Consider the following 27,328-nt stretch of genomic DNA (forward strand, 5'->3'; position numbering starts at 1 on the left):
GGGCATCAAGCCTGCAACCCGGGAATCAAACCAGTGACTCCTTGGTTCCTGGGTTGGCGCTCAACCACTGAGCCACACCGACTGGACTCAATAAGTGCTGTTAAAGTTCATGCATTGAACTGTAGGGGAAAATAGAATTTAGATATCAAATACTTCATGATATGATGTGAGAAAAGAAGAGACAAAAAAAGCCATAATTTCATGTAGTCTTCGGTAAAACCTGCAATGGAAATAAAAACTGTAATGAAATCAGAGGACAGCAAAGGTCATTCTGGCTGGGACATCTGTGTCGGGTCTGGAGGTGTTCTGCATTTACTCAGGTGGGGGTGCAGAGAGAGCGAAGCTTTCTAGGCAGGTGGATTAGCACGAGGAAAAACAGATGCTGATGAGTGCAAATCGTGCTCAGTGAAAAAGTGAGAATCTGAGAGGGAGCATTGAGAGGATGGGGCCATTGACCTTGCACTTGGAGGTAAGGGACCTGGGTTTGAGTCTTGTGTTCCCCATTTACTAGATTTATGACTTCAATCTCCCTGAGCCTCAAATTGCTCATCTGCAAAACAGAACTAATAGTTCAGTCCTCACAATTATGATGATTAAAAGTGAATACCGTGTGAAATCTCCACCTAGCAAAGCCTGATATGCAGTAACAATTCAGCAAATGTTAGCTGATCCTAAGAGGTTAGACTTGATTCTATAGGAAATAGGAGCCAATAAGGTTTTGAGCATGAAAGTAAGATGACCAGAGCTAGGCATTTGGAAATGTATCCTAGTAACACAGTGTGCAGAATGAATTAGAAAGGGCAGCCATTGTGCAAGAAGGAAGGCCCGCCCATTAGGAAAACATTAGTAACAATAGCCCAGCTTTGAAATGATGGGGGCCTGAAGCAGGGCTGTGCTGCAGGAATGGGCAGGAGAGTATGGGTGGAAGAGATTCCATGTAAACGGCACTAGGATCTGCACCTGGGATATAAATAGCTGTTCAGAAAAGCAGATCCTAGTCCTGTGGCTTTTTCTCAAGTAGTGGCATGACCTCCTCTGAGCTATGTAACCTCCGTGGATTCCAAATTTGCTCAAGTATGCAATAAAAAGAGATTAGGAAATCTCTAAGTATTCTTATAGCACTAAACTCCTTTGTGCCTATTTGAATCAATAAAACTTATTAAGTTAATTAGATGAGAAAGTAAAGATAGAGGAGACAGAGAATTTGAACTTGAAGCAAGAAGCTTTAAACATATTAGTGTGTCAGTAGATTGTCATTTCTAGGCATATGGAAAAGAAAAATAAACAGGTTTGGGGAAAATACACTGAGTGGCCAGATTATTATGACCACCTGATGTTTGTAGGCAAATTAGCTATAATTTCGCGCTGAAGTTGCTAGAGGGCCAGACCATTATAAATAGGGAAGCAGGTTGTTTACCATGACAGTAGAAGTGATTTTTTTCTGAAGATATGGGTAAACAACGCGATTTAACAGCCTTTGAATGTGGGATATATATATATGTATGTCATTTCTAACAGTTTGAAGGGCTGTCCTTCAAACACATAGACATATGGGTTTATGAATATTCAACAAAGTATTTTATATTATATGCTACACCATGTAAACATCATATTTGAAAGCAAATTTTTTTTTAATTTATAGATTCTTTTCATTGGCGATTCAACCAACAGAGGGATGATGTACTATCTGATTGAAAGACTGAACGAAACCTTGCAGGAATGGCAGAAGGTGCATGGCACTAAGTTCTACCACAATGTCAATGGCGGGAAGACTTTGATCAGTTATTCCTACTATCCTCAGTTCTGGATGAGCCCTTCATTGAGACCAACGTTTGAAAAGGCCCTTGAGCATCTCCTGCAAAGGTACAATGGAACCATCGAGAAGAGCACAGTGCCACACGCACTTGTTTCTCACTAGTGGTCATAATTGCTCACCCTACATCAGTGGTTCTCAACCTTCCTAATGCCGCGACCCTTTAATACAGTTCCTCATGTTGTGGTGACCCCCAACCATAAAATTATTTTCTTTGCTACTGTTATGAATCGTCACGTAAATATCTGATATGCAGGATGTATTTTCATTGTTACAAATTGAACATAATTAAAGCATAGTGATTAATCACAAAAACAATATGTAATTATATATGTGTTTTCCGATGGTCTTAGGTGACCCCTGTGAAAGGGTCATTCGACCCCCAAAGGGGTCGCGACCCACAGGTTGAGAACCGCTGCCCTACATCAAAGGTGCTGAAAAGCGTAAAGCAAGTAATATGGCTGAAAACGAGTTGGAAATGACAAAGAGGTCCTGTGATCAGGATGTCAGATATGGTTCAATGAAATGTGAGGCAATGCTGTTAAAATATTTACCATCTGTTTCAAGGCAACATGTGTTGTTTTTCTTTCTGGATTTCAGGTCACGTCCTCTAGAGAATTCGGGCCAGACTGTATTGGTCGTTGGTGGTGTTCAGTGGCTTAATTCCAATCATCTGCAAATTATTCACAAGGTTCTGAAGAGGTACATTTCTGTAACAGTAATTGTCATTAGGATTCTAAGTAAAACAAAAATTACTCTTGATTTGATGGAATTTTATCAAGATTTTATTTAGAGACCAACTTGTTTAGAATTGAGTATTTAAAGTCTTGTTTAAAATATTTCAAAATACCTTTGTATCCAATCACAAGATGGCTCTTCAGTATCCAAATTTACATTTACTACAGATCAACACATGCCCACTGACATGTAAAACTCTATCCACACAAAAAATGAGCATACATCAAATCTATAAAATAAGAAATTAGTCCTGTCTGCCAATTGCCACATTCTAAAGAACTTTCATGTATTTGTTTGTGTAAACATGATCATCTAGAAATATAATTGATGCTCTTGACTTTAGAATTCTAATTATTTCACAGGGAAAATTTACTCAATATCCTTGTGATCATTAAAACTTTGGGAATCGGATTTCATCTGCCAGTGGATGGAGTGCATTTCTTAACACAGGTAAGGCCATTTCGTCCAGGCTGTGTGAACTTCATGCTTCTTGTCTTTGTTGATGTCTGAAAGGCACCACATAATATTTAGCAACCTTTATAAAAAATCAAGGGAGATAATATACTTGTGGATTATGATTTTAAATCAGTTAGAATTATTCCTGGAGATAAGGAGCCCATAATCCATGTGTGTTGTACATACTTTGAGTTCATAAAAGAAGAAAGGGGGTGCCAAACTATGAAAAAGGAAGAACTGAGGGTAGATGAGAGAGATTGTGCTTTAGGTACCTCCTTACCCTACTAATGTTTCAGACACCTTTGGAGGCTCATGCTGAAACCACAAATGAAATTGTCAGTATCAATGAATACTTTGGGAAAGAGTGGTGTTTTTTGAAGATGATGTCTGACTGATTGCTTTAAAAGTCATCTTTGAAGTAGTATCATTAGTCGTATAACTCTGGCTAGAGAGTCATAAATGAAAGGAGTTAGAGGCCTCTGACCAGTTCTTATAGAATTTAGTAAATTAGTCACAACACTGAATTGAAGTCTCAGAAAAGAACAGAAAGACATCTGTAGGTAAAGGAACCAGCTGGGGCTGTTCAAGCCAGGAAAATTCTTGGCAGTGGGGTTTGTGTGTGATTGCTCCGGGGAGGCCAGGAGCACTGGGAATTGGGGAGACAGTAAGCTGTCCATTGAATACATAAGCCGAGTGAGATTTACTTTTGTGTCAATGTTGAGCGCTCCTAGCTTTCCCCAGCACATACTACACAACCCCCCGCCCCTTTCTTGAAACTACGCCTGCATAGATGCCGGTTCTATGATACAAAAGCAGGAGAACAGGTGGTAGAAAGTGGCCCAAGTAGAACCTCCAAATTCATCTCCTTGGAGTTAGGATGGGCTGAGGGGTTGAGGTATTTAGTATCTGGGGTAGCTGAAGAGTTTTAGACTGTTGGGGATTAGAAGAGGGATCCTTTGATATAAGTTATGAGTAGAATCTCCTTTACTGTTATCTGAAGACTACACGTCAATATTGCAACTCCTTCTTGAGGACTCTGGTAGCTCTACTTTGCTTCTTTGACTGCAGCTCCTCACAGGAACTGGAGTTCTGTAGCTGCTGCTTATATTTAGTTTATCAAGTTTGAATCAGTTCATCTCAGCAGACAGCGAACATTTCTTCAGCATCTACTATGTACCAGATGTCGTGGTAAACATTATGCCTCCCCCTGGGCTTTGATGGTGTTCATCAGTCCTTTAAAACTGAGTAAAGACAAAAGGATGGAACCAGAGGGTGTGGAAAACAATAGAATGAAAGAGACAATAGCAATGGAAGCAAAAAATAAACCTGAACTCCTCATCGTATGCTTGCATGGCTTTTCAGGACTGAGCCTCTGCCTTCCTCTGTAGACTTATCCCTTGGTTTCCCTATATGTGCACACATGTCTGTTCACCAGACACACTCACAACACCGCCGAGCTCGGTCATGCTGAGCATGTGCTAGCTTCTCAAGCATGTCATGCTCTCGGTCACCTTCAGGTCTCTGAAATCACTACTCCCTTTTCTTGGAGCCCACTCTTTCACTACCTCCTCCTGTGGGTAACCTCCAAGCACCCTTAAAGTGTTAGTTTACATGCTATTTCCTCTGGGGAGACTTAATGGGCACATGGGACTCCATGGTCTGTTCCTGCTATGAGCTCCTATAATGTCGTTTTGTGTCCTCATGCATGTCACTCATCTGCTAATAGTCCTTGGTTGCCTGTCTCCCCTGCTAGAATAATCTCTGTGATTGGAGAGACCGGGAAGGGAGGGCTGCATTGCTCATTCTGGTACCCCTAGCGCAAAACACAATTGTCAGCACGTAGTAGACTCTCAAAAAATACCTATTCCCGAGTGGGTGAGTGACACTTTGTATGATTTGGCTGCTCCCAGTTTGCCCCTTTAGGACTAGACATTCATTCCCCGGGGCTCTGGCTGTGTGGCCTAGTAAAGATTTACACGTGAATCCCAGCAGGGATTGCCTTTTGCTGCAGGAACCCAACTTGCCCGGGGCAAGGGTACCAAGACTCCACCCCCTTTCCTTAATGTGGGCCATTATCTCAGAAGATGCTTCCCAGCTCTAGAACCCCTAGTGGGACCCACAAAGCCTGTTTCAACCACGTCACTCTTCCATAGGTGTTGATCCCTGTTGGTCTCCTGCATGCAAATTTCCATCTAATTGTCTATTGCCCAGAGAACTGACCTTTCTCTAGACACTGCTTACTCTAAAGTTCCATGTATCCTTCATAATTAGACATATTAGAGTTGAGAAAAATGCATGTACTAGACAAGAACAAGCCTGAGGATCATTTTTCATGTGATAGCACAGACAAAATTCGCATCTGTCTCCTTCCTCCATATTTCTTCTTTATGGACCTTTGCTATTCACGATCTTTATTTTGGGGGAAACACTCTTCTTTGAATGTCACATAAAAATAGTTATGTGAGCACAGTAGAGATAGGAAATTAGACGTATTTGTACTGCTTTTACTTTGCGGTTGGATTAACAAATGCAAGTAATTTGCATTTTTACATGGAAAATGAAAATAGTTTTTGTTCTTTAGAAAAGATAATTCCCTCTCTTTGTCAGAGTGGGTTTGCCAAGAAACAGACACTGAGATGGGATGAGCAGAAGAAGGGGGTTTAGAGGGAGAGCGCCTGGGAAGACTAAAGGGAAGAGTAGCCAGGAAGACTTTCAGACAACAGCACCCAATGCAGAGCACTCAGTCTTGCACCAAATGTTTTTTAGTCCACTGTGTATTGGGACCTGTGTTTAGGTGTAACGAGTCTGGCATGAAGGGTGTGGGAGAAGGATGAAGTACATAGGAAGAGACTCAGGCAACAGGTCAGTCTGAGAAAGTGCTGGCCAAGCCCATGAGGAATCCTGAGGTAGGGTAGAGGAGGAGCTCCTCTTGACAGTAGACCTCAACTAGAACTCCAACCTTGGACATGGGACGGAAGGAGGGAGAAAGGGAGGAATATGACCCAGAAGCAGCAGCACTCCATTCTGTTGCTCCTAGAAGCACACTCCCGCCCCTCCCTCCCCACCCCCCACTGGCCGTCCTGTCTCTGCTCAGGAGTCACCTCTCCAAGTCTCTCTGTCCAGCTGTCCCCTGGCACCTGGCAGAGCTATCCCCTTTTCTCTGCTAGCCAGAGCCTGGTAGGTTTGCCTGCAATGAAAGAGTTAGTAAATGTAATGTCTTTTTAAAAATATATATATATTATTGATTTTTTTACAGAGAGGAAGGGAGAGGGACAGAGAGTTAGAAACATCGATGAGAGAGAAACATCAATCAGCTACCTCCTGCACAGCCGCCACTGGGGATGTACCCGCAACCACGGTACATGCCCTTGACTGGAATCGAACCTGGGACCTTTCAGTCCGCAGGCCAACACTCTATCCACTGAGCCAAACCGGTTAGGGATAGAATGTGATGTCTTAAGATCAGAGTCCATGATTTATTTATTCTTATATTCCTGTCCCTCAGCACAGAGCTAAGCATGAAACATATATTAATTAATATTCAAATGAATAAAAATCCAAATAGATGGGGATAACATTTGTGATTTCAAATCTTGGCTTCTAAATTGAGAATTTTAGAGATTTCAAAGGATCTTTGTGGGCAAAAAAAAAAAATGACTTATGATGGTAGGGAAAGTTCTAAACTGTAAATTGCTGTACCTATTTATGTATTGCTGTTTTATACATACACAGGTGTTTACATTTATATTTTGAATAAAGAATTAGGACACCTCTTTATTTAAGAAATACAGATAAAATTAAGTCTTTATCTCAAAATAAGACCAATCTGTAGAGCAAGATGCCCTTCACACAATTTCTATCTGATTTAGTAAATCGTAAACAACGCTCTTAATAAAAATTCTCACTCTTCTGCTTTGCAACACAGAGGGAAGTTCAGAACTTATGGAAAGAAAATGTGATGATTCTGGACACTGCAAAGAAGTATGGCTACGAAGTGGTGGACACCTTCACTATAACCATGGGGCGCTACAAAGAGTTTTTCCAGGGAGCCTGTGGCTGCCATTTCCATGAGGTATTTATCTGGCTTTCTGAGTCTTTTAGCTTTTGATTTTTAAAAAATTTTCATTGTGTTTTTAATAGCATGGTCAGTCTTATAGTGCATTAGAAAACTGTGTCAGGAGGAGATGAGATGATTTGTTCATCACTCGGCCGAAGCATGTGGTAATCATAACTCAAGGCTCTGCAAAATGAGGTGTTTTTTTTAAAAAAAAGAGTGTTTATATAGACACTTGGGAACTGGGAGCTCAGGTCAGTGCGAGAAGGAGATGGCCACCTGGAGAGCACCTGCCCGTCTCACAGACTCTGAGCCTTCCCTGAGGAACGGTGTCCCGAAACGTGCCAGATGCCTTTAGTGGAAGCAGCTTGAAGATCCAGAGCATTTAATATGATAACTAACGAATCATCTTCCTCCTTTGGTGTAGTCAGTGCACAACAGGAGGGCCTGTCTTTTGACTGATTTTCCCCCTCAGTGGTGAAAATGATGTTATTTGTAATAGTAATTAAACAGGCTTAGCTGATAAGGCGATGATAGAAAATAATTTTATCCTTTTCCCCTGGTCCTTTCAAATCCCTCTGTGGATATTGCCTCTCTATCACTTGAATAAAATCTTGGTAAATCCCATAACTTGAAAACCCACTTTCAGATCATCAAAGGACCCCCATCATTTCAGGCACAGGAGAATATCACTTCAATACTAAAATTGCCCGGGCCTGTGTCTATGCCCACGTAACATGATTTCTTTCCCCCAGCGTAGACCTGCCTCGTCTTGAAAGCCTGACATAGGAGAGAGGGAGCCAGGGACTTCTTTCCTATTTCCCCACTTTTCTTCTCCCACCCTCTTCATTGGGTCCGGTTAGGGAGGAGATATTAAGGGCAACAAAAGTCTTGCTTGACTAGCATAAGCATAATCATCAGTGTGCTCTCTGGGGATAGAATGCTAATTCCTTCTTTTTAGGGTGCTTTTGTGCACTTCCTTGAAGACAGAGCCCACTGGGCCCCCAGAGATAGCTTCCTGGGGAAAGGCCAGTCCCACTCACTGCTGCATTCCTTCCTTGGCCCTTTGACTTCCAATTGCCCATCCTTCTGTTGAGGGGTCACATTGCCCCTCCAGGCATCCTCTTGGAAGATACAGTGGGGCCTTGACTTAGGAGTGTCCCGACTAACGAGTTTTTTGAGATACCAGCTGTCTCTCGGCAGATTTTTTGCATTGAGTTGATAGAGTAATTTGAGTTAACGAGCTCCTTAACGAGCTCCTTAACGAGCTCGGTCTCCAAACGAATTAAACTCGTAAGTCAAGGCCCCACTGTATTCAAAATGGCACTGGGCTTGCTACAATCAGTTGCCCGGATTTGGTCCACAAGAAACACCCAGGCACCCTTGCTCAGCTGTTGCTGGAAATACAATTAGCTCCAGGTCAGCCCTCTCTGTTTCTCGCTTTCTTGCTTTCGCTCTGACTTTCGCTCTTCCTCTCTCACTTTCTCTGCTACAGGGAAGCTGAACTTTAGCCAGTGTCTTATCCCAGTCCTAATGCGCCCCAATCCCCAACATGTCCATCTCTCCAAGTTGGTCTCTTAAAACCCCATCTCACTTAGCTTAGAGCAGTGGTTCTCAACCTGTGGGTCGCGACCCCTTTGGGGGTCAAACGACCCTTTCACAGGGGTAGCCTAAGAGAGAGGAAGCCAGGGACTTCTTTCCTATTACATATTGCTTTTGTGATTCATCACTATGCTTTAATTATGTTCAATTTGTAACAATGAAAATACATCCTGCATATCAGATATTTACATGACGATTCATAACAGTAGCAACATTACAGTTATGAAGTAGCAACGAAAATAATTTTATGTTTGGGGGTCACCACAACATGAGGAATTGTATTAAAGGGTCACAGCATTAGGAAGGTTGAGAACCACTGGCTTAGAGCAAGGTTGGTGGAGCTCCCCAGAGGGAAGAAGACCACAAAGTATTGGAAAACTTCTCACATAGAATTTCTCGCTCTTCATCTTCATTTCCCAGTCCTTTTCATGAAACAAGGGTTTGTGAAGTGAGATGCTGTCCACACTTTTGCATGTTTTGCATATATTTTCCAGACATTGCTTCGGAATGTGAAGCTACTTGGCTGCTGTTGTTTGCTCTAGGTCTCAGGAGCTTCAGCTGAAACTGACGGAGAGTTTCTCATTTGATCATTTTGTCAGATATTGATTCACTTGTGGGTTGTTGTTTTTTCTTGCATGGCCTCCTTTGTAAACCAGGATGCAGTCATTAGTGAGTTGACTAGTGAGATGACAACTAAAGGTTTCTTCTGATCCTATTTTTCAGCCATAACATGACTTTCAGAATCTATCCTGGTCCTCAGGTTTTATGAATACCCAAAAGTTATTGAAATGGCACTGTATGCTCTACTAATGGATTCATGTTATATTTTCATATGACAAATGGAACTGCATCTCAGAGAAGTGAGCTCCTGCACCCACAATAAAAATCATTTTGAGTTTTTATCTAGCAACATGGAGCTTGGCCATGTGGATGTGGATGCAGACCAGATTTTAAGCTGTAGGACACTGTGTGTCTACTTATTTCTTCCATAAGAAAACATAACACTCTTTGGGTGCCTATCCTAATTTGCAAAATGTCAAGACTTAGAAATACAAGAGCAGGCAGCCTGGAAGAAGAAGAAAGAATGAACTTGTACCTGAGACAACCCAGTATCAGAGTTGGTGACAAAATCAAGCCAAAAGTTGCCAAACTTGCAGAAAATGGGGACTTTGAAAGACGATATACAGATAGGGGTTTTTTTGTTTTGTTTTGTTTTGTTTTGGTCTCTTTTAGGAGAGATTCATTTATTTTTTTATAATATGCCTTCAATTAATATTTGGGGTGAGGATACCTGTTTTTTATTTTTTCAACTTTAGTTCTTCTAAAAAGAAGTTCCCCCAATGATTTCCAGCATGGCTCCAATTAAAAACAGAATATGCCCTTCCCACATGATTGCATTACATGTATCTCCTGGTACAGCAACAAGTAGTTGACACTAATAGTCATGGAATTAGAGAAGTACGAAGAAGACTCTTTGAACCATCAGAGCTAGAAAATTGGCTTATAATCATTACTAAAACACCATTATTAGTTGCATAATAATGACTTAAGCATGCCAGGTAAAAATTATTTCACTTATTTTATTTTATAATTTTTGTGTGTGTGTTCAGATATCATGCACAAATTCTTTTTTCTTAAACCCTATTTTTCATGTATGCTGTCTTGGAGGCAGGCTATGTAGGTATGCCCTGAATTATCTCAGTTGATTCTGGAGCATGCTATCCATTCCGAAGTTTCCATGTTTGAGAAGAAATACTTCTAATCTAAGAGCATTTGCATTTCTAGTTACCACACAGACCTGATACAGTCGTCTTTCTCAAATGACTCCCTTCATCACAAAGTCTCATACCTCATTCATCACTTAGGCATACTTGTTGCTTAACTTTTGAACAATTTGTAACACTTGTATTTCAGGAAGTTGCTAGTGCTGACACAGATGTTTTATAATCTTTCTAAACCATCGCCCAACATCTTAAATCACTGTTAGCTTATTATAAACAATCAAGAAAATTCTAAAGCTTCTTGCAAAGAATGGTGTGACGATAAATGTAGCAAGCCAGAAATCAGTAGGTTATTGGTCTCGTGCAAAATGTATTAAAGGGTAGAAATTCATTAATAACAACCATTTTTTCCTCTGTGCTCGTCTAATGAGCTGGCAAAGAAAGTTGTCATATAGTAATCAAAAGAATTAAAATTAGCTATAAGAAACCTCAAAGAATTTCAGTTTGAGAGCCTTGTATCTTCTGGTGTTTAATGAAACCATTCTCACAATCAATTCACAGACACCTGAGAAGGATAGGTATAACCTTCACAGCAAGATGTGAATGTGACCTCTTTGATTTGTGGTGAGAATTCAAGCATAGACATAACAAGCCTACTCCAGTGGTCTCTTATTGCTATGGATGAGATTAAAGGGTTTGGGCATCTCTTTCATCTGTCAAGGCACCAAAAGAGAATACATTGCCACCACACATTTATAAGCAATTTCCCAACTGGTGTTCATCAGTTTTGACTAACATCATCCCACAAATGAGAAAAGCAGGTATATCTCTTCATGGGTAGAGATGGGAGATGGAATTTTGTTTTCTCAATGTTTATGCAGGACAACAAACAGGATCCAGGTAGCTCTTGCCCAAGAGTGGTTTTGGATGGTGACTTTAGTTATGTGGCAAATATCTACTGTCAACAGCCAAAACCTGGAAACGATACAAAACTATTATCAGCCCAAACTTAGCTGCAGAAGGAGAAAATCCACAACTAATTATTATGTGACTAGAGTTCCTGTGCACGAATTTGTGCACCAGTGGGGTCCCTCTGCCTGGCCTGTTGGATCGGGACAAAACCCCCTCTCTGACAACCCCCAAAGGGTCCCGTATTGCAAGAGGGCGCAGGCCAGGCTGAGGGACCCCGTTGGTACACGATCAGAGCTGGAGAGGGACATGGGAGGTTGACCAGCCAGAGAGGGACTGCGGGAGGGCTCCAAGGTGTGTCCAGCCTGACTTGCTCAGTCCCAATAGGCCAGACCCCAGCAGCAGCTAACCTACCAGTCAGAGTATCTGCCCTCTGGTGGTCAGTGCACGCCATAGCAACTGGTCGACCAGTCGACTCTCTGCCCCCTGGCAGTCAGTGCATGTCATAGCAAGAGGTTGAGCAGCCTTAGCATATCATTAGCATATTATGCTTTGATTGGTTGAACGGCTGACCAGTCGACCAGACACTTAGCATATTAGGCTTTTATTATATAGGATTATTAATAAGTCTAATCCAGCAATTTTCCCAAACTTTTTCATCTTGTGGCACACATAAATTAATTACTGAAATTCTGTGGCACACCAAAAATACATTTTTTGCTGATCTGACAAAATAATATGTATAATTTTGATTCATTGTGCTGGCTATTGTTATTTTTCAATTTGACAATCTAAGAGAAAAGAAGTCAGTGCCCCTGACTAAATAATAAGGTATTACATGTTTTGAAATTTCTTGTGGCACACTGGTTGAAAATCACTGGTCATATTTCAGTTGTATAGAGTTTATATGATATCTCTGTTTTCTGGCAGATCATAGCCACAGCTTTTGACTCAGCAAAAAAAATCAAAACAAAAAAACCCTGTGGCATCACTCCCAGCTCTCACACCTGCAGATTGCCTTTGATTCTGGCACCATGGAAAGAGATTTTCAGTTCTTTGTCAGAGATGATTTTTCATCATTATTTAATCTTTTTTTTATTCTCATTATTTAATATTTATATATATATATATATATATATATATATATATATACACATCTTTATTGATTTCAGGGAAGAAGGGAGAGGGAGAGCTAGAAACATCAATGATGAGAAAGAATCACTAATTGGCTACCTCCTGCATGCTCCCTACTGGGGATCGAACCTGGAACCTGGGCATGTGCCCTGACCAGGAATGAAACCATGACCTCCTGGTTCATAGGCCGATGCCCAACCACTGAGCCAAGCCGGCCGGGCATCATTATTTAATGTTAATTAAATAAACAAAAGCTTATCTGGCCTAGAAATGTTTTCTTTCTGTATTATCGGCCTAAAGCGTTTCCCTTTGTACTTCAGAGTTTAAAAGTTTATCATAAACATAATGAAGAAAAAGCCTTTAAGTTTGTCTATCTAAAAAAAAAAAACTAAAATAATGACTTTTAGAGAAAAAAGAACTGATCCAAATAGAGTTATCTTACTTATATAGCAGATGCCAGACTTTAACAACATGGCTATTTTTAATAAATTAGCACTCTGTAATGACAATTTAATTCATCAGCTTTTTTGGTGCCTGTATAAAGATCATATTAACTGCTATAAACGGAGCCAGGAGAAATTCCCATTAACATCTCAAACTAATCATGTCCCCCCCAAAAATAATTAATATTTGAATGTATTCTGTTGTGCTGTCATTTGCAAACCAGACTCATCCTCTGTCCCTCCTTCTCTTTCTCCGCCCCCGGCAACCTCCAGCCAGCAAGTGCTCTTTACCTCCTGAATATTTTCCAAGTATTTTTCCTACACTCTGTTCCCACTGCCTCGACCTTGTTTATTCTTTTACTTTATCACCCCATGTTTATTTTGTGTGCCCAGTTCTTGAGCTAAATAGTCGTGATGCAAAAATAAATAAGACTTACTCTCTTCCCTTGAGATAGTGTAGCTGGAGGGTCAGGCAGAAAAACCCATATTATGAAACATGTAAAATGGCATGTTAGAGCTATAAATAGGATATTATAATAACACCAAGAAAGGGCACCTAACCCAATCTGAGGACTGAGTGAAACTCTCCTTGAAAACTTTCCAAGTTGATTGTTAAAGAATGAGTAGACCCTAGTCAAGGTAGCAGGGTGATGGCCAAAGAAGGCCATTCCAACCCTATGGGACATTGTGAACCAAAGTAGCTTTGAAATAGCCTGATGTTCTCAGGAAATCACAAGTAATCCTGTATATTGTAGAGCATCCTATATAATAAGAGGGTAATATACAAATTGGCCCCTCAACTGGGAATCCGACCAGAGTTCAACCAGCGGGCAGGGCCAGCCTGCCAACTGCCTGCGGCCCCTCCCCCCAGCCAACCCAGCCAGCCCAGACAGATCAGCCCTTATCTGGGTGGGCGCTGAACCACACCCGTGCACGAATTCATGCACCGGGCCTCTAGTCAATTATAAAAGGAGATTGGGAAAAGTGAACTAGGGTCCAATGATGGTAAGAGGTTAGACTTTATCCTGTAGGTGATAGAGAGCCAGTGAAAGGTTTTAGAGAGAAGTGAGATTGCCATGTCTTTGTTTCAGATCTGATAACAGCGAGGAGGAAAAATTTGAAGAGGGCTAAATCAGGGAGAGAAGTTAGGAGACTTTTTTCAAAAGTAGGGTGAGAGGTGATAAAAGCTCACCAAATAAAACCAGAGACAGCAAACATAAGGGAGAAACAGACAAATACACGCCCTAGATCTTATCTGTGGCATGAGGGCTCAGGAAGAATCCAAGATAATTCCCTACTTAGGTGATGGATTAGCGAGCTCAACTGGCAATTGAGACAGAAAATAACTGGAAAGGTACCAGCTTAGGGAAAAGATGATGAATTCAGGTTTGAACATGTTGTGTTTGAGATGCCTGTAGGACATCCAGGTGAGATCTCTCACAGGCAGTTGGATATACAAGTCTGAAGCTTGAGAGACAGGGTGGGGCTAGAGATAAAAAATTGGAAGTACTCAGAAACTAGGTAACAGTTTAAACCATAAAAATAGATCATCCAGAGAAAGTGAGTAGAATAAGAAGAGTTGAGGAAGAACCTTTTGAAAATGCAGACATTTAAGCAGTTTGGTGAAATAGGAGCATTTGGATTTAGACAATGAACTGTTCGAGGAAACTCTAGTAGAGTGTGGTGCCATGGAAAGCTCAAAAATGAAAATTTGTGAGGTTGAAATAGGGGTGATGTTGTCTCATGTAATAGGTCTATTAAGATGGAATTTTTAACTAGTCATTAATTTTGGCATTGAGAAGGTCCTTTCTGATCAAATGAAGAGCGTTGGTAAAATATTGTGGGCAGAAATTAAACTACAATAGGCTAAAGAGGTATCAGGAATGAGAAAAGAGAACTGGTAAAGCCTTTCAATAAGTAAATAAGAAATAGGAAGCCCTAACCAATTTGGCTCAGTGGATAGAGAGTCAGCCTGTGGACTGAAGGGTCCCAGGTTTGATTCTGGTCAAGGGCATGTGCCTTGGTTTCCAGCATGTCCCCAGTAGGGGGTGTGCAGGAGGCAGCTGATTGATGTTTCTCTCTCATTGATGTTTCTAACTCTCTATCCCTCTCCCTTCCTCTCTGTAAAAAATCAATAAAATTTATTTTAAAAAAGAAAAAGAAATAGGGAAAGATATTGGAACAGAAAATGGTCCAAAGGCAGTTTATGGGCAGAGGAGGAATTATCAATAGTAAGGAAATATTAAGACTATAGGAGGGAGTAGGGCTGTTGGAACAAGGGCCCTGAATATATAGGAGAGGACCAGGTCAAGGACACTGGTGAATAACTGGCAGGATGTTGATTAATGAACAAGGTGAGCTGGAGGGTCTCTTCTTCCCTGGAACCTTACTTTCCACTACTTGAATTTATCCTTCATGCCCTACTGGGATAATATTTCTATACTTCAAGTGTGATGTCATCATTTAAAATCTTTTAATAGCTCTGTAAGTAGAGGAGTCACAGAACTTTTCACTGCCTAACATTCCTCCACCCCTTTTATTGGGAAAGTGATTCTAGACAGTTTTCTGTGTGTGTTTTTTAATAAAATAACTAGAGGCCCGGTGCATGAATTTGTGCACAGGTAGGGTCTGGCCAGCCCACCCTGATCGGGGCCAATGGGGCCCACCTGGCCAGGGGGAGGGGCCTCTGGCAGTTGGCTGGCAACCCCACCCCCGATCTGGGGGGGCTGCCTGGGGGGAGGGGCTGCAGGCTGTTGGCAGGCTGGCCCAACCCCTCATCAGGGTGGGGGGGTGCCAATCCAGGGCAAGGCCAGCTGGGGGAGGGCCCGCCCCCGCCCCCGCCCCCGCCCCCTGGTCGAACTCCCAGTTGAACTCCCAGTCGAGGGGACAATTTGCATATTAGCCTTTTATATTATAGGATTAGTGCTCATTCTATCATCTGCAAGTGAATCCTAGCCTTTTGTGTGATTAGATTAGAGATTGGGGTGATTAGATTAGAGATTGGTGCCTGATGAGGATGAATTCATTAGCCCTAAGGGAGTCCAGTGTTTTCTGAAACGATTTGCTACAAAATCCTGTTTTAAATCCTGTCAGAGGTGGCATGTGCCTGCCTGCCAATATTCTAAGGGATTCGGGAAGAAGTTTAAGGATTCCACCTAAACTTGGGAGCATCCTGTATTGAATGGTGGTAAGACCAATTATATCAGGGTCTCTTCCTTAAGATGGATAATTAAATGGAGGATGAGCAAAGAGAGAGTCCATCACTCTGTACTGAATGGGTATGATGACTCCATGAGGCAGCTGCACTTCCCAGCCGCAGCAGTCCTGGAACTAGAGTTAGTATGCCTAAGAAAAAGATGTTGACCCAGCACTATTTCCTGTTCTTTGAAATAAACCCTCATTTCTGGGGGGTTTAAATACATTCCCCACTTTATGTTTTCATGTTCAAGCCTGGTGAACACAGGATCTGTGGTTTAGGAAATACTGTATATGTCTCCACTTAAAGGATTCTCAAATAATATTAGTATATTAAATGATCCCAGAAGCCCTACAGCAAAGAAACTGTTTAGCTCAGTTTGATCCAGTTTTTCCCAAACTTCTTTGACCACAGAACCACTTTTCTTTTTTTTAATAACGATTAACACTTCACTAAACATACTTTGGGGAAACTAGCATAAAGGGTAAGGTCTAAGATCGGGCATGGAGTATACAGATTGGCCACAAGCATTTATCTTTTCATCCACTTGAAACTCCACTAAAAAGGCTGTAAAAACATAAAGATATTCACCTTCCCCTCCCCCCAAAATAGACATACTAAGAAATAACTCATAACAGATAAGAAACCCAAGTTCAATTTCGGAGGTTTGACTCAGCCGATGAAGTAAGTTATCCTGTCAAGTGTCTTGAGAGAAGAAACACCAGGGAGAGGTGCAGCGCAGATGCTCTGAATGGCTCGGACCTTAGGAGCCCCGCCCTGAGGAAGACAGGCCGGGGTGAGGCACAGGGCGGAAAAGAATGGGTTAAAAGTCTGTATGCAAAATTGGTGGACCCCGAGCCCCGAGCCCCACCTGTGCGGTCAAGAACCTACATCCATACACCTCATTTCCTTTGAAATTGAACAGCAGAGAATCTGGACTCCAAAACACAGGTACAGTAAAGAACACATGAACCCAGAAGCTGGAATCAGAAAGATGAAAATGAAAGTTGGAAGGCTGGAACCCCTCGCCTTCTTCCCAAACCCCTAGAATACAGGCGGAGAGGCACCTGCCACCTCAGACAAGAGGCTGACCATCTCTTCTGACAGGAAATTCAGCGCCCAAGAGGCCTCCTTGAAAAAGACCAGAGTAGCGCTGAGCAGAGCCCTACAGTAAAGCCAGCAGCTGCACACATGGGCCCACACAAATTGTTTCTAAGTCACATTTTAGTGCCATATTCTTCAATAAAAAGTCTAAGCTTAAGAGAGATGGATGGAAACAAATGCCTGTGAGTTCCGATCAAATCGATCCCAAGACCCAAGACGCAACATCTAAATAGAGCAGGGTAGCAACTTAGCTTAGGATCCATCAGACTACCGAAGGCCATCCAAGTATTAAGAATTCACTGATATGAATATTCAGCCACTTAGGAAGATGAGTTTAAAACAGGGGAGTTCGTTTCTGGGGAACTGCATAGGCGCACAAGGTAGAACCAGCAGTTTAACACTCAATCAGTCAACTGCTGGTTTGTAGCTCCTTATAACCAACCTCCCCACCTCAGAGCAGAATTTGTTCCCAGACCTGGGAACTGAGGTGTGTCTAGAGACAGGATTTTAAAGGGCTCAGCTGCCAGAGTAAGAAGAGTTGGAGAATTGGAGGGAGGATGCAAATCTGGAAACACCAAGAACAAAAACAAAAAAACCCTCATTCCTAAAGAAAACTTTTGTCCTTCCCTCTAATCCTCAGCATCTTTGACCCATTCCGAAGTTGGACTCCCTTCAATCCGAGCATAGCTTATTTCATGTGGCCATAATTAAATATTTGGGGGCGGGGGGGTGGGGGGGTGGAATGAAAGAATTCTTTATCTTAAAAAAAAATTGCATAATTTCCTGAAATGGAATTATGAATGACAAGGACTGGCTTCCAGCTATTGCTCATCCTTTTATTTTTTTTACTCCATTTCTGTGAATTCTTAGGCTACTCTGTGAGCTGGCCATAAGTTTGTGACTGGGTCTTAAGTGGAATACCCTGCCTGCAGAATGACTACACCAAGTAAAGAGGACTTCAATTATAGACGTTTATCTGCAAAGTCTGCATTACCATTCTGCCTGGTCAATGTCATGTTTTCCAACCTCAGGAAGCCATGGCCCTCATTCCTCTCCGGATCCCACTCGGGATTGTGAAACATGCTTGTAATCAGACCAACTCCCCTAATCCAGTCTAGGGAGATTTTGGAACATTTGCACCGCCGAACATTGTTTCCTATTTTGTTCTGTGGCTCTGGAACCACATCAGAAGTTCCCTGGGTGTTATTCAGGTCCAGATCAGTTTTAGCAAAGGTATTTGCTTGTAATCTGCCTGACACTTTTCCAACTCACCAAGCTTTCCGCGTCCGCACTGGCTTTTTGAAAATTCAAAGTTATTGCAGTGCAGCAATTACTTGACATGGCCATACATTCATTCTGATGAGTATATATGTGAAATCCATTTTGAATGTTGATGTGACAGGCCTCTAGCAGTAAAAGTTGCAAGGTTACTTTTGTTGTGTAGTTTATTGAAGTTTTTCTTTTGTTTCAGAAGCCTTACAAGAGCCATTGGACAGCACCAGTCAAGTTGAATTGTGGCCATTTGTATGCCTTCTAAAATGTCTGTGTCCACAAGTCCTTAATTATGTAGAGAGGTGGAAATAGCTACCACCATAAACTGGGAGATCTTTAGCATATAAGAAACCTATGAAAATATAAAATTCACTTCTATATCCAAAGTCACAGAATTTCAATTCTTATTACACTGAGTCATAGAAAAAATTGATCATCTACATATCTTGTAATATCTTATATTTATATAACTTGATTTCAGCTCCAAAATTATTCTTTCCTAAGTTTCTATACCTAATATATTAAAATATATCACTGTTTTGAAATGCTGTCTTCTTCACTTGAAAGTCTATTTCCACATGAAACCATCTAAACTTGAACATTGCTGTGAGAAATATTTTATTATTAGACCCATACTTATTATTATAAATCAATGCTGACCTAAAAGTTTTCACACTTTCTGGAGAACAATTGGCCTTCACTCTCTATTTGACACAGTAAATTCAAAAAGAAAAAAACAACAACAACAAAAAGCTAAAAACAAGAGGTTACTTTGGATTGTTTTAAGTGGCAAAATAATGTCACTTAACACTAATTAAAATAATGTCAACATTTCCAAACCCCATAGGTATATATAATTAAACATATGCAGTAGTTCCTTATCCTGTTAGGTAGGCATGACTCTTTCTCAGTGGTAAAGTCATAAGAACCAAATTTAGAGAGGCGTTTGGAAGTGTCGAACCATGAGAATTTGTCTCTGACTGAGGTAACCACTGTAAACAAACATCAAAAGTCTTTTGTCTCTGGGTCAAGGCCTAAATCTCTCACTGCTGTTTTCTGATGGCTCCTTTTTAATATTGTTATTATTTTGCACCAGAGGGAAGCTAACATTTGTATGACTAACAGCTCTCTTCCAAAGCCACATTCTAGTGGACACATTAGTTGGATTTTAAAATCCCAAATGGTCCTCTGACTTGGGGAAGGACCCAAATGGGCACATTTCCACACATGAGATCAAAGGAAAGAAGCAAGCAGCTCTCCACTGTACAGGTATCAAACACTTTCCACTGGCATAACTTTTCCAAGCCTTAAAATGATAGCTTACTCCTTGTCCTCCCCTGTAGAGCCTCTACAATCAGGTCATATTTTGAAACTCAGATATAGCCGTGTGACACCAATGCTGGACACTGAGTTTTACAAATAAGTTCAAAGAAATAATAACCATGTGAGGAGATTATCATGCCTGTCATAAATTAGCACGAAGTCTTTTTCATGTACGAAGGAACTATTCATCGCATGGAAACAGCCTGGTGCCTGACCTTGGGAGCGAGTCTCCGGCAATGTCATTGAAGTCATTTCATTCTAGTTCTTACTTCAAGCATCTCAGACATGTGTCTTTATATAGTCCCCTTGAGGGTAGGGACCATGTCTGAATTACTCCATGTGTTTCCCAAAGCAGAGAACTCTGGAGATTAAAGCATGGATATTATGTGGAAAATGATATCATTAAATTGTAACGTTTTAAGACATGGCATCATTTTGCTTCTCTTCTACTGTTTATCATAAGGGATTACATGAATTCTTGCTAACTCTGAAAATTTAAAACTTAGTATGTACAATAAAAACAAAAAACAAAAATCCTGTCCTTACACTACAGGGTGTCCCCCCCAAAAAAATGTATACACAGTTTGAATGATTATAAAGTCAGTGTTTATTAACATACAGTTCATTTTTCAAAATTAAGAGAATCTATAGAAGTGAATAAATTTTATGTCAATGCCTGTTTTCAAACTGGTGACCATTCTGGTCCAAGCACTACTGATAATGCGAAGCAATGGAATCACAAACATCGAGAATCATTTCATTCAGTATTTGTGCACCCTCAATTCATCAACTGTTGCTGGTTTTGTACCTTAAGATTTATCTTTTATGTATCCCCATAAAAGATTCTAGTGGATAAGTATCCTTTGTTCAAACAGTTAAACCTGAAAAAGAATGAAAGCTAAGTGAATTATCAGCTGTTAAAGTGTAAGTACACTTTGGGGGGACACAGGGAAATGTATACACACTTTGAATAATTATAAAGACAGTGTTTATACTTCAACTGTGTTTTCAAACTTCCAGTAGCATTTTAGGATAAATTTCCTTTGTTCAAAGCTTAATCTGGCTGGAAAGGAAGAACCATCCATTGAGCCATCCACTGGTAAAAACATGTGCATTCATGTTTTTGGGACACCTTGTAGATACACCTCCCAATCCTCATCTACTTCTCTATTGGAGACGCTACTGGCCATTTGATAAATAGCTCCATTTTAAACATACTTTTATTTTAATCCCATATAATTAAAACTATTACACCGTCAAAATTGATGGTCACTGGATTTATATAACATTGGGCTTTATTTAAAACTACCTTATTTTTTTAATGAACATTGTAAGGAACGGTAGCAGTTTATGAAATGCATTTTAATCTGCAGTATGAACATTCCTATTCTTTCTCTCTCCGTATTGAATTCTGCTTATACTTGGCTTATACAACCAACAAATTGAGTCTATGGTGGGTTGATGGTAGATCCCGTTCATATTGATGAATGAATATCTGGTATCGACAGTCTCCCTCATTACTACTTTTTTTTCCTTCACAGATGGTCTTGATTTTTTTTTTTTCTTACATTTACTCTTAAAGATGTATTTTAGAATTTCTTTGTTAAGTTCCTCCCAATTCCTGCTGGGATTACCATTGTAATAGCACTTTAATTAGTTTGGGAGGATTTGACATGGTATGTCTTTCTATTTGTTTACATTTTCTTTTATGTCTCATTAAACTTTCGATATATTCCTCACCTGCATCACTGTTAACTTGAAGTTGTTTTAGTAATGTAATGGAATATTTTCTGTAATATATTTCCTATGAATTATTGATAGAATATAGAAAAGATATATAATTTTCAAGTGTTCTCCTTCTAGCATTTCATTATTTTGCAGTAGATTCCTTTGGGTTTTCAAGGTAAACAATCATATAGCTACCAATAATTCCTTGGTCGTTTCCTAGAGCAAAACATTTCATAAGATTAAACCTTGCATTCCTGAAATAAATGTATGAGCTCGTGGCAGAGCACATAATGCTGCTGGAATTTCCAAAGGTTCCTGGATTCCATTTACAACAGCATCTGGGAGGATTTCTTTGAATCTATATTTTGACAAATTAAAATTGAAATAATTCCTTCTCTGTAGGTCTGTCCGCTTTCAGGATTCAGAATGAAATTGATACTCGGTTAACAAAGGAATTAGGAAACCTATCCTTTATTATTTCCTGGAAAATAATTTCAAAGGAAACCAACTACATTAAGAGTTGTTGGGCCGATCCCTGGCCTAGGCACGTAGGTGTCAATCTAGGAAAGCACAGCGGGAGCATTGGCTCTGCAGGTGGCATCAGGCTGGCCCTGGGACGCTAGGGGAGACCCCCTCATCTCATCTTTCTTTCTCACTTCAGTGATTTACAAACAGAAATACAAGATCAAGTTTCCTTTGTGGAAAGGTGTGGTGAAACACTGACATTACTCCTGAGTGAATGCATCTGCTTCAGCAAACACACTGGGAATAAGTATTTTTGTGTATCTCTTTATGAACCGCATTCAAGATTACTATGTGCATCCTCACTAGCATTGTCCAACATGTGTAGTGCAACATTAAATGCAGCCCTGGAATCACACAAAACATTAAAATAATGTTTGAAGTTCTATAACCTTTTGCATCCGGATGGAAAGGTTACATGTAATTGGCATGCAGACCATCCACGTAAGATAAAATTATAGAAACAAAATTAACCTAATTTTGGTTTCGGAACATTGTACTAATATTTTTTCAGGGTTGAATGTAATATTTGTGCTCAAGTGTTTCCTGAAATAAACCTTAAAAATGTTCACTAATCTTGCTATCACTGGGTACAGACCTCCCCAAAATGGGCAGAACCTTCAGGAAAACATTGGTACGCCTCCCAGCCTATCATATTTAAAGTTACAGCATCAGCGAACAGAGGCAGAAGTTGCTGCACATAACAGCGACGTACAACGTTGGGGCCTGGAATACTAATCAGTGGTTAACTGCAAACTGAGCTCTAAGTTACGATCCATAGGGATTGCTTACCGCAAACCACTGATTTCACTGGACTTCTTAAGGGTCACTTCCTCTGAGGGACTCATCATAAAAAGCCAAGCTTCCCATAGCTATAGGAAAACAAGTCATTTCTTTGGGGCTGGAAGGGTATAATTGGTTTCAAAACACATTAATATTATTTTTTTTCTTCAAAATGAGACTAGCCTCAACATTTATTTGATTATGAAGTAATGCACATTCACTGTATTAAATTTTAAAAGTCAAGACCAAAAGTGATAGAGAATACATTCTTTTTTCAGTGATACAAATGGAAGGTTTCTTTTTTTCTTTTCTTTTTTTATAGTTTAAAATATTCCATACCTTTCCTTTTTCCCCCGATTAACCACCCCTCCCCCCCCCCCCGCCACTCTCACCCCCCAGGACAAGCTCCCGCCGCCCATGTCCACTGGTTATGCTTATATGCATGCATACAAGGCCTCTAGTCGCTGTCTTACACCACCACCCCCTTCCCCTGCCTTCTCTCTGAAGTTGGATGGTCTGTTCAGTGTTTCTTTGTCTCTGGATCTATTTTTGTTGAGAATACATTTTAAATCACCTCTACAGTAATTTCTCCACCCAAAGACTACTACTCTTAACATTTTAGTGTAGATCATTACAGAATCTCTATTAAAAATATCTTCTAAAAAGGTTCATGCTCACTCACTTATAATATAACTAAAAATACTTATCTTCAAAATAGATATCATTTCTTTCAAGTATTATATATTTTTTGAACTGTTTTTTATTACATTCTCTTACATAGGATCAAAATATATGTATCCAAATCATTATAAAACACTCAAAAGAATTAAAAAAAATCCATGTTAGGTAGTGTTACCTTCATTAGTCATTAGTGACTAATGTATGTGTCCATATTGACCAAAATTAATGTCTTACAATGGCATTAACGTGATGGAATTCATGGTTTGTTATTCATTTGTAAAGCCACCCAAAACATCTTTGCCAGTAAAGTAAACCCCCGATTTTGCAGACCTCAATTTAACAGACTTGGGCTTTAATGGACAAAATTACTGATTCGTATGTCATATGTGAAAATTAACACCCTGTTGATTTTAAAATGCTTTAAAACAAGTTTTGCTTATAATTAACTTAAACAGGTTTTTTTTTTGTTATTCACTGTTATTTTTAACAAATTTTAGCGAAATGGCCATATGTTGGAAAAAAACACTAGTAATTTTGCGGACAAAAATAAATATTACATGTCTGCAACCATAGTCTACATATTTAAATCCAAGAGTCGCCGCTTGTAAACAATGTTCCGGGAATGATTAGCACGTGATCACACTGCGTTGCACATGGTGATTGGTTCCGTTGTCATGTGGCGTGACTTTCTGAGAGAAAATATAGTAACACCCCGATATAACAGACTAATACGGGCAAGGGGTGTCCTTTAAAGCTGAAAGTCCATTAGATAATGAAGTAGGTTTTCCAAATGGGTATGTTAAAAAAATGACACATTAGTTCACCCGTTTTTGCTTATGTAGACACATTTGAATAATTAAAATTAAGTGTGTATGAAAAGTTGACTTTCACAGGCCCATGCCCCACCTCCGCTAAGCCAACCCCAGCGTGTGCACTTGTTTGCTGGTGGTGACTGGCGAATGCACGCATTTCCTAGACCTACTCAGTAGACACTTAAAGTGACAGTAATGCATATAGAAAACTTTTCTGTGAAAGTCAACTTTTCATACACACTTAATTTTAATTACACAAATGTGTGTACATAAGCAAAAACGGGTGAACTAATGTGTCAATTTTTTAACATACCCATTTGGAAAACCTACTTCATTATCTAATGGACTTTCAGCTTTAAAGGACACCCCTTGCCCGTATTAGTCTGTTATATCGGGGTGTTACTATATTTTCTCTCATCCTATTTCCCACCCCCCGCCTCCAATCTCAGTGTTGGTCCCCACCTAGTTCTCTCTGACCATTGGTGCTAATAACCTGAATGATATAACTCAGTGATGACAGCTGAAAAGTACAGGGTTCCACCAGGGCATCTTGTTGTAAACTGTGCAAACAGACAGTAAACATGGCCTCTTGGTCGATGTGTGCACTGATGGCCATAAAACATCTGTGAATAGGATCACAAAGAAGCTAGTGTCCTCTGGGGAGGGAACTGAGTAATTGGAGGTAGGGGACAGACATAGGAAGGGGTTTTATTATAGACCTTTTTGTGCTTTACAAATGCTTATTATACTGCCGATTCGGAAAATGTAAATAAATGCACATATGTATCTGCATATGTACAAACAAGTATAAAGTTATTAGCCTGCTAGGGCATAGACTGCTCCTTCAGGTTCCAGAATTTACTGGGTGCCCAGAGAAACGAAACCACTAACTGTAACAGCGTCAGCTTATGCCGTGCAACGGAAAAACAGTTTTACTCTGAAACCCGTTGCAGTTGCCATTCTGTGAAAGGCTGCCGCGAGAGATTTAGAGCGCCACGCTTGAATCGGTGATTCAGCACAGGCACCCCAGCGCCTTCTGTGTGTGACAGCACCCGGCCTGGAGAGGGACACGCACACAGCAGTGTGGCAGAGAAACCCCGAGGGAAGGAAAGAAATTCTCACTTTGATCTTGGTCTTTTCTAAAAGCTGGGCCATTGTGGTTCTTGGTATTGTGAAGCATATTGTGCCCTTTGGGCACCATGCGTGTGATGGAAATAATGTGCAGGCTCCTGAGTTAGTTACACTGCTCCGTGCAGGACTCAACGGCCCTCGCTATTGCCTCACTATTTTTTTTGCTCTTGATTTGCAGGTAGTGAAGTCCAAGTTATTTAAAGAAAATCACTTGATTAAAATAAAACGATCAAGAAATCATACTGTGGGAAAATATTTCAGCAACCAGAGCAAACTCCAGCGGCAGCAAGACTCCCTAATAAATGTTCAATCGCCGTACCACGTCCGAGGTCCGATTAATCAGGTTTGCTCTGAAATCCTTCTCAGCAGGATGTGTGCAAGGACAGGAGCTGCGTAGACCCCCTGATGGGGACTGAATTTGCAACTGAAGACAAACCACTAACCTGGATGATCCTCTAAGACCCACAACCTGTGCATCGAGTGTATTTTAGACTGACTACCTGCCTTCATGCACACCAGCACACAGTTGCACACCAATGCACACGTAGCTTTTAAAAAAACACACCGTAATAACACTTTGTTCCTACCACTTTATAAAGTCAAGATGTGCACTTAAAAATCAGCTGGTTTTCCATGCGAAAGACAGAGCCAGGAAAAGGTTGCTCAATATATAATATGAACAAGAACCACTGTGGGCGAGGGATTGCATTGTGATAATAAAAAGAAATACAGGCACTTGAGTTATGGGAGAAAGGCTAATGCGTTGAGCGTTGTGTTGTATTCTCTATTGGCCTGTGAATATGGAGAAGGGTAAAAGGCAATTACATTCCACTTGCACGTAGGGACTGCGCTTGCGTCCTTCACCAGGAGAAAACGCGGCGTTAATGTGGCTTCGGCTTTGTGAATCTAATGCTTACGATAAACATTTTTCCTATGCTTTTTACGTTTTATAACTGAAAGGAAAAGAATAAGAATGTTCCACAAGGGAATTCAAATGGATTCTATGAGATGAGAAGTGTAACATTTGACCGTTAAAACACCCGTATGTTTAACTTTGCACTCTGTAATTTTCAGAAACATTCCCTCCTATCCTGTCCCTGAACTTGGATGGGTAACTGCAGACTAAGTTGATTAAATGTGTGATTTTTAAGTGCGAAACAAAATATAGTTCCCCATGTATTACTTTGTTTCATTGACAGTATTACTTCAGAAAGCTTTAGTTTGCCAATAGAGCCCTGTGTAATGTAAGGTTACAATTACATTTTATGTAAATATTTTGCAAAGGATTAGGCATTCTCAAGTGCATAGGCATTTATTTCCATAAAGCACTTGTACATGTCCACAAATACTCCTATGTTACTAGTAACTATATTTTTATTTTCCCGAACAACTGTATCTAATTCAAATTTAGAGTAGGCATAAATTATTTTTTATTAAAACTGTGGCATACATATAAAACACACCTAATTCTAGTATTTAGAACTTTTTCTTCTATATTTTCATTTCAAAATAGTAAATTTCTTTATTTTACAAATGCTTTGTTGTGAGATAACATCTCACAGTAACAATGGTTTTTAAAGAATTAATTTCCTTTTTGGGGGGGGGGGGGGAAGAGCTGAGAAGGTTAATTCAACACATGGCTGAAATTACCAAGTGTACAAATACCTCAATTTTACTACCTTATGAAACATAAAACTATTTTAATCAATGAGTTCCTTAGTATGAATATCCACCTGCTTTAAATACTCTATTTTTATATATATTTTTATATGAAAGTAAACATGACGTTATATTTAACTGCCTTAAATTATATTTAAGCACAAATATCACTTGATATAAGCAATACATATCTGCATCTGATAGATGATAGATTTTTAAAAAGAATGGTACAGAATTCACTTTTAAA

General features: G+C 40.2%; 1 protein-coding gene across 1 annotated transcript in view; it reads left to right on the plus strand.

The window, feature by feature from the left end:
- CPED1 (cadherin like and PC-esterase domain containing 1) overlaps positions 1–26,161 on the plus strand; it is a 280,912-nt gene extending 254,751 nt beyond the window's left edge. Inside the window, exons 18-22 of the mRNA XM_081101752.1 lie at positions 1,643–1,863; positions 2,414–2,515; positions 2,914–3,001; positions 6,933–7,079; positions 25,601–26,161. Of these exons, the coding sequence (XP_080957878.1) occupies positions 1,643–1,863; positions 2,414–2,515; positions 2,914–3,001; positions 6,933–7,079; positions 25,601–25,819 (777 nt within the window). The 3' untranslated portion in view covers positions 25,820–26,161. The remainder of the gene's footprint in view (positions 1–1,642; positions 1,864–2,413; positions 2,516–2,913; positions 3,002–6,932; positions 7,080–25,600) is intronic.
- The last annotated feature ends 1,167 nt before the right edge of the window (positions 26,162–27,328 follow it).

This window comes from Myotis nattereri (genome assembly GCF_964212035.1).
Source record: "Myotis nattereri genome assembly, chromosome: 11".
NCBI lineage: Eukaryota > Metazoa > Chordata > Mammalia > Chiroptera > Vespertilionidae > Myotis > Myotis nattereri.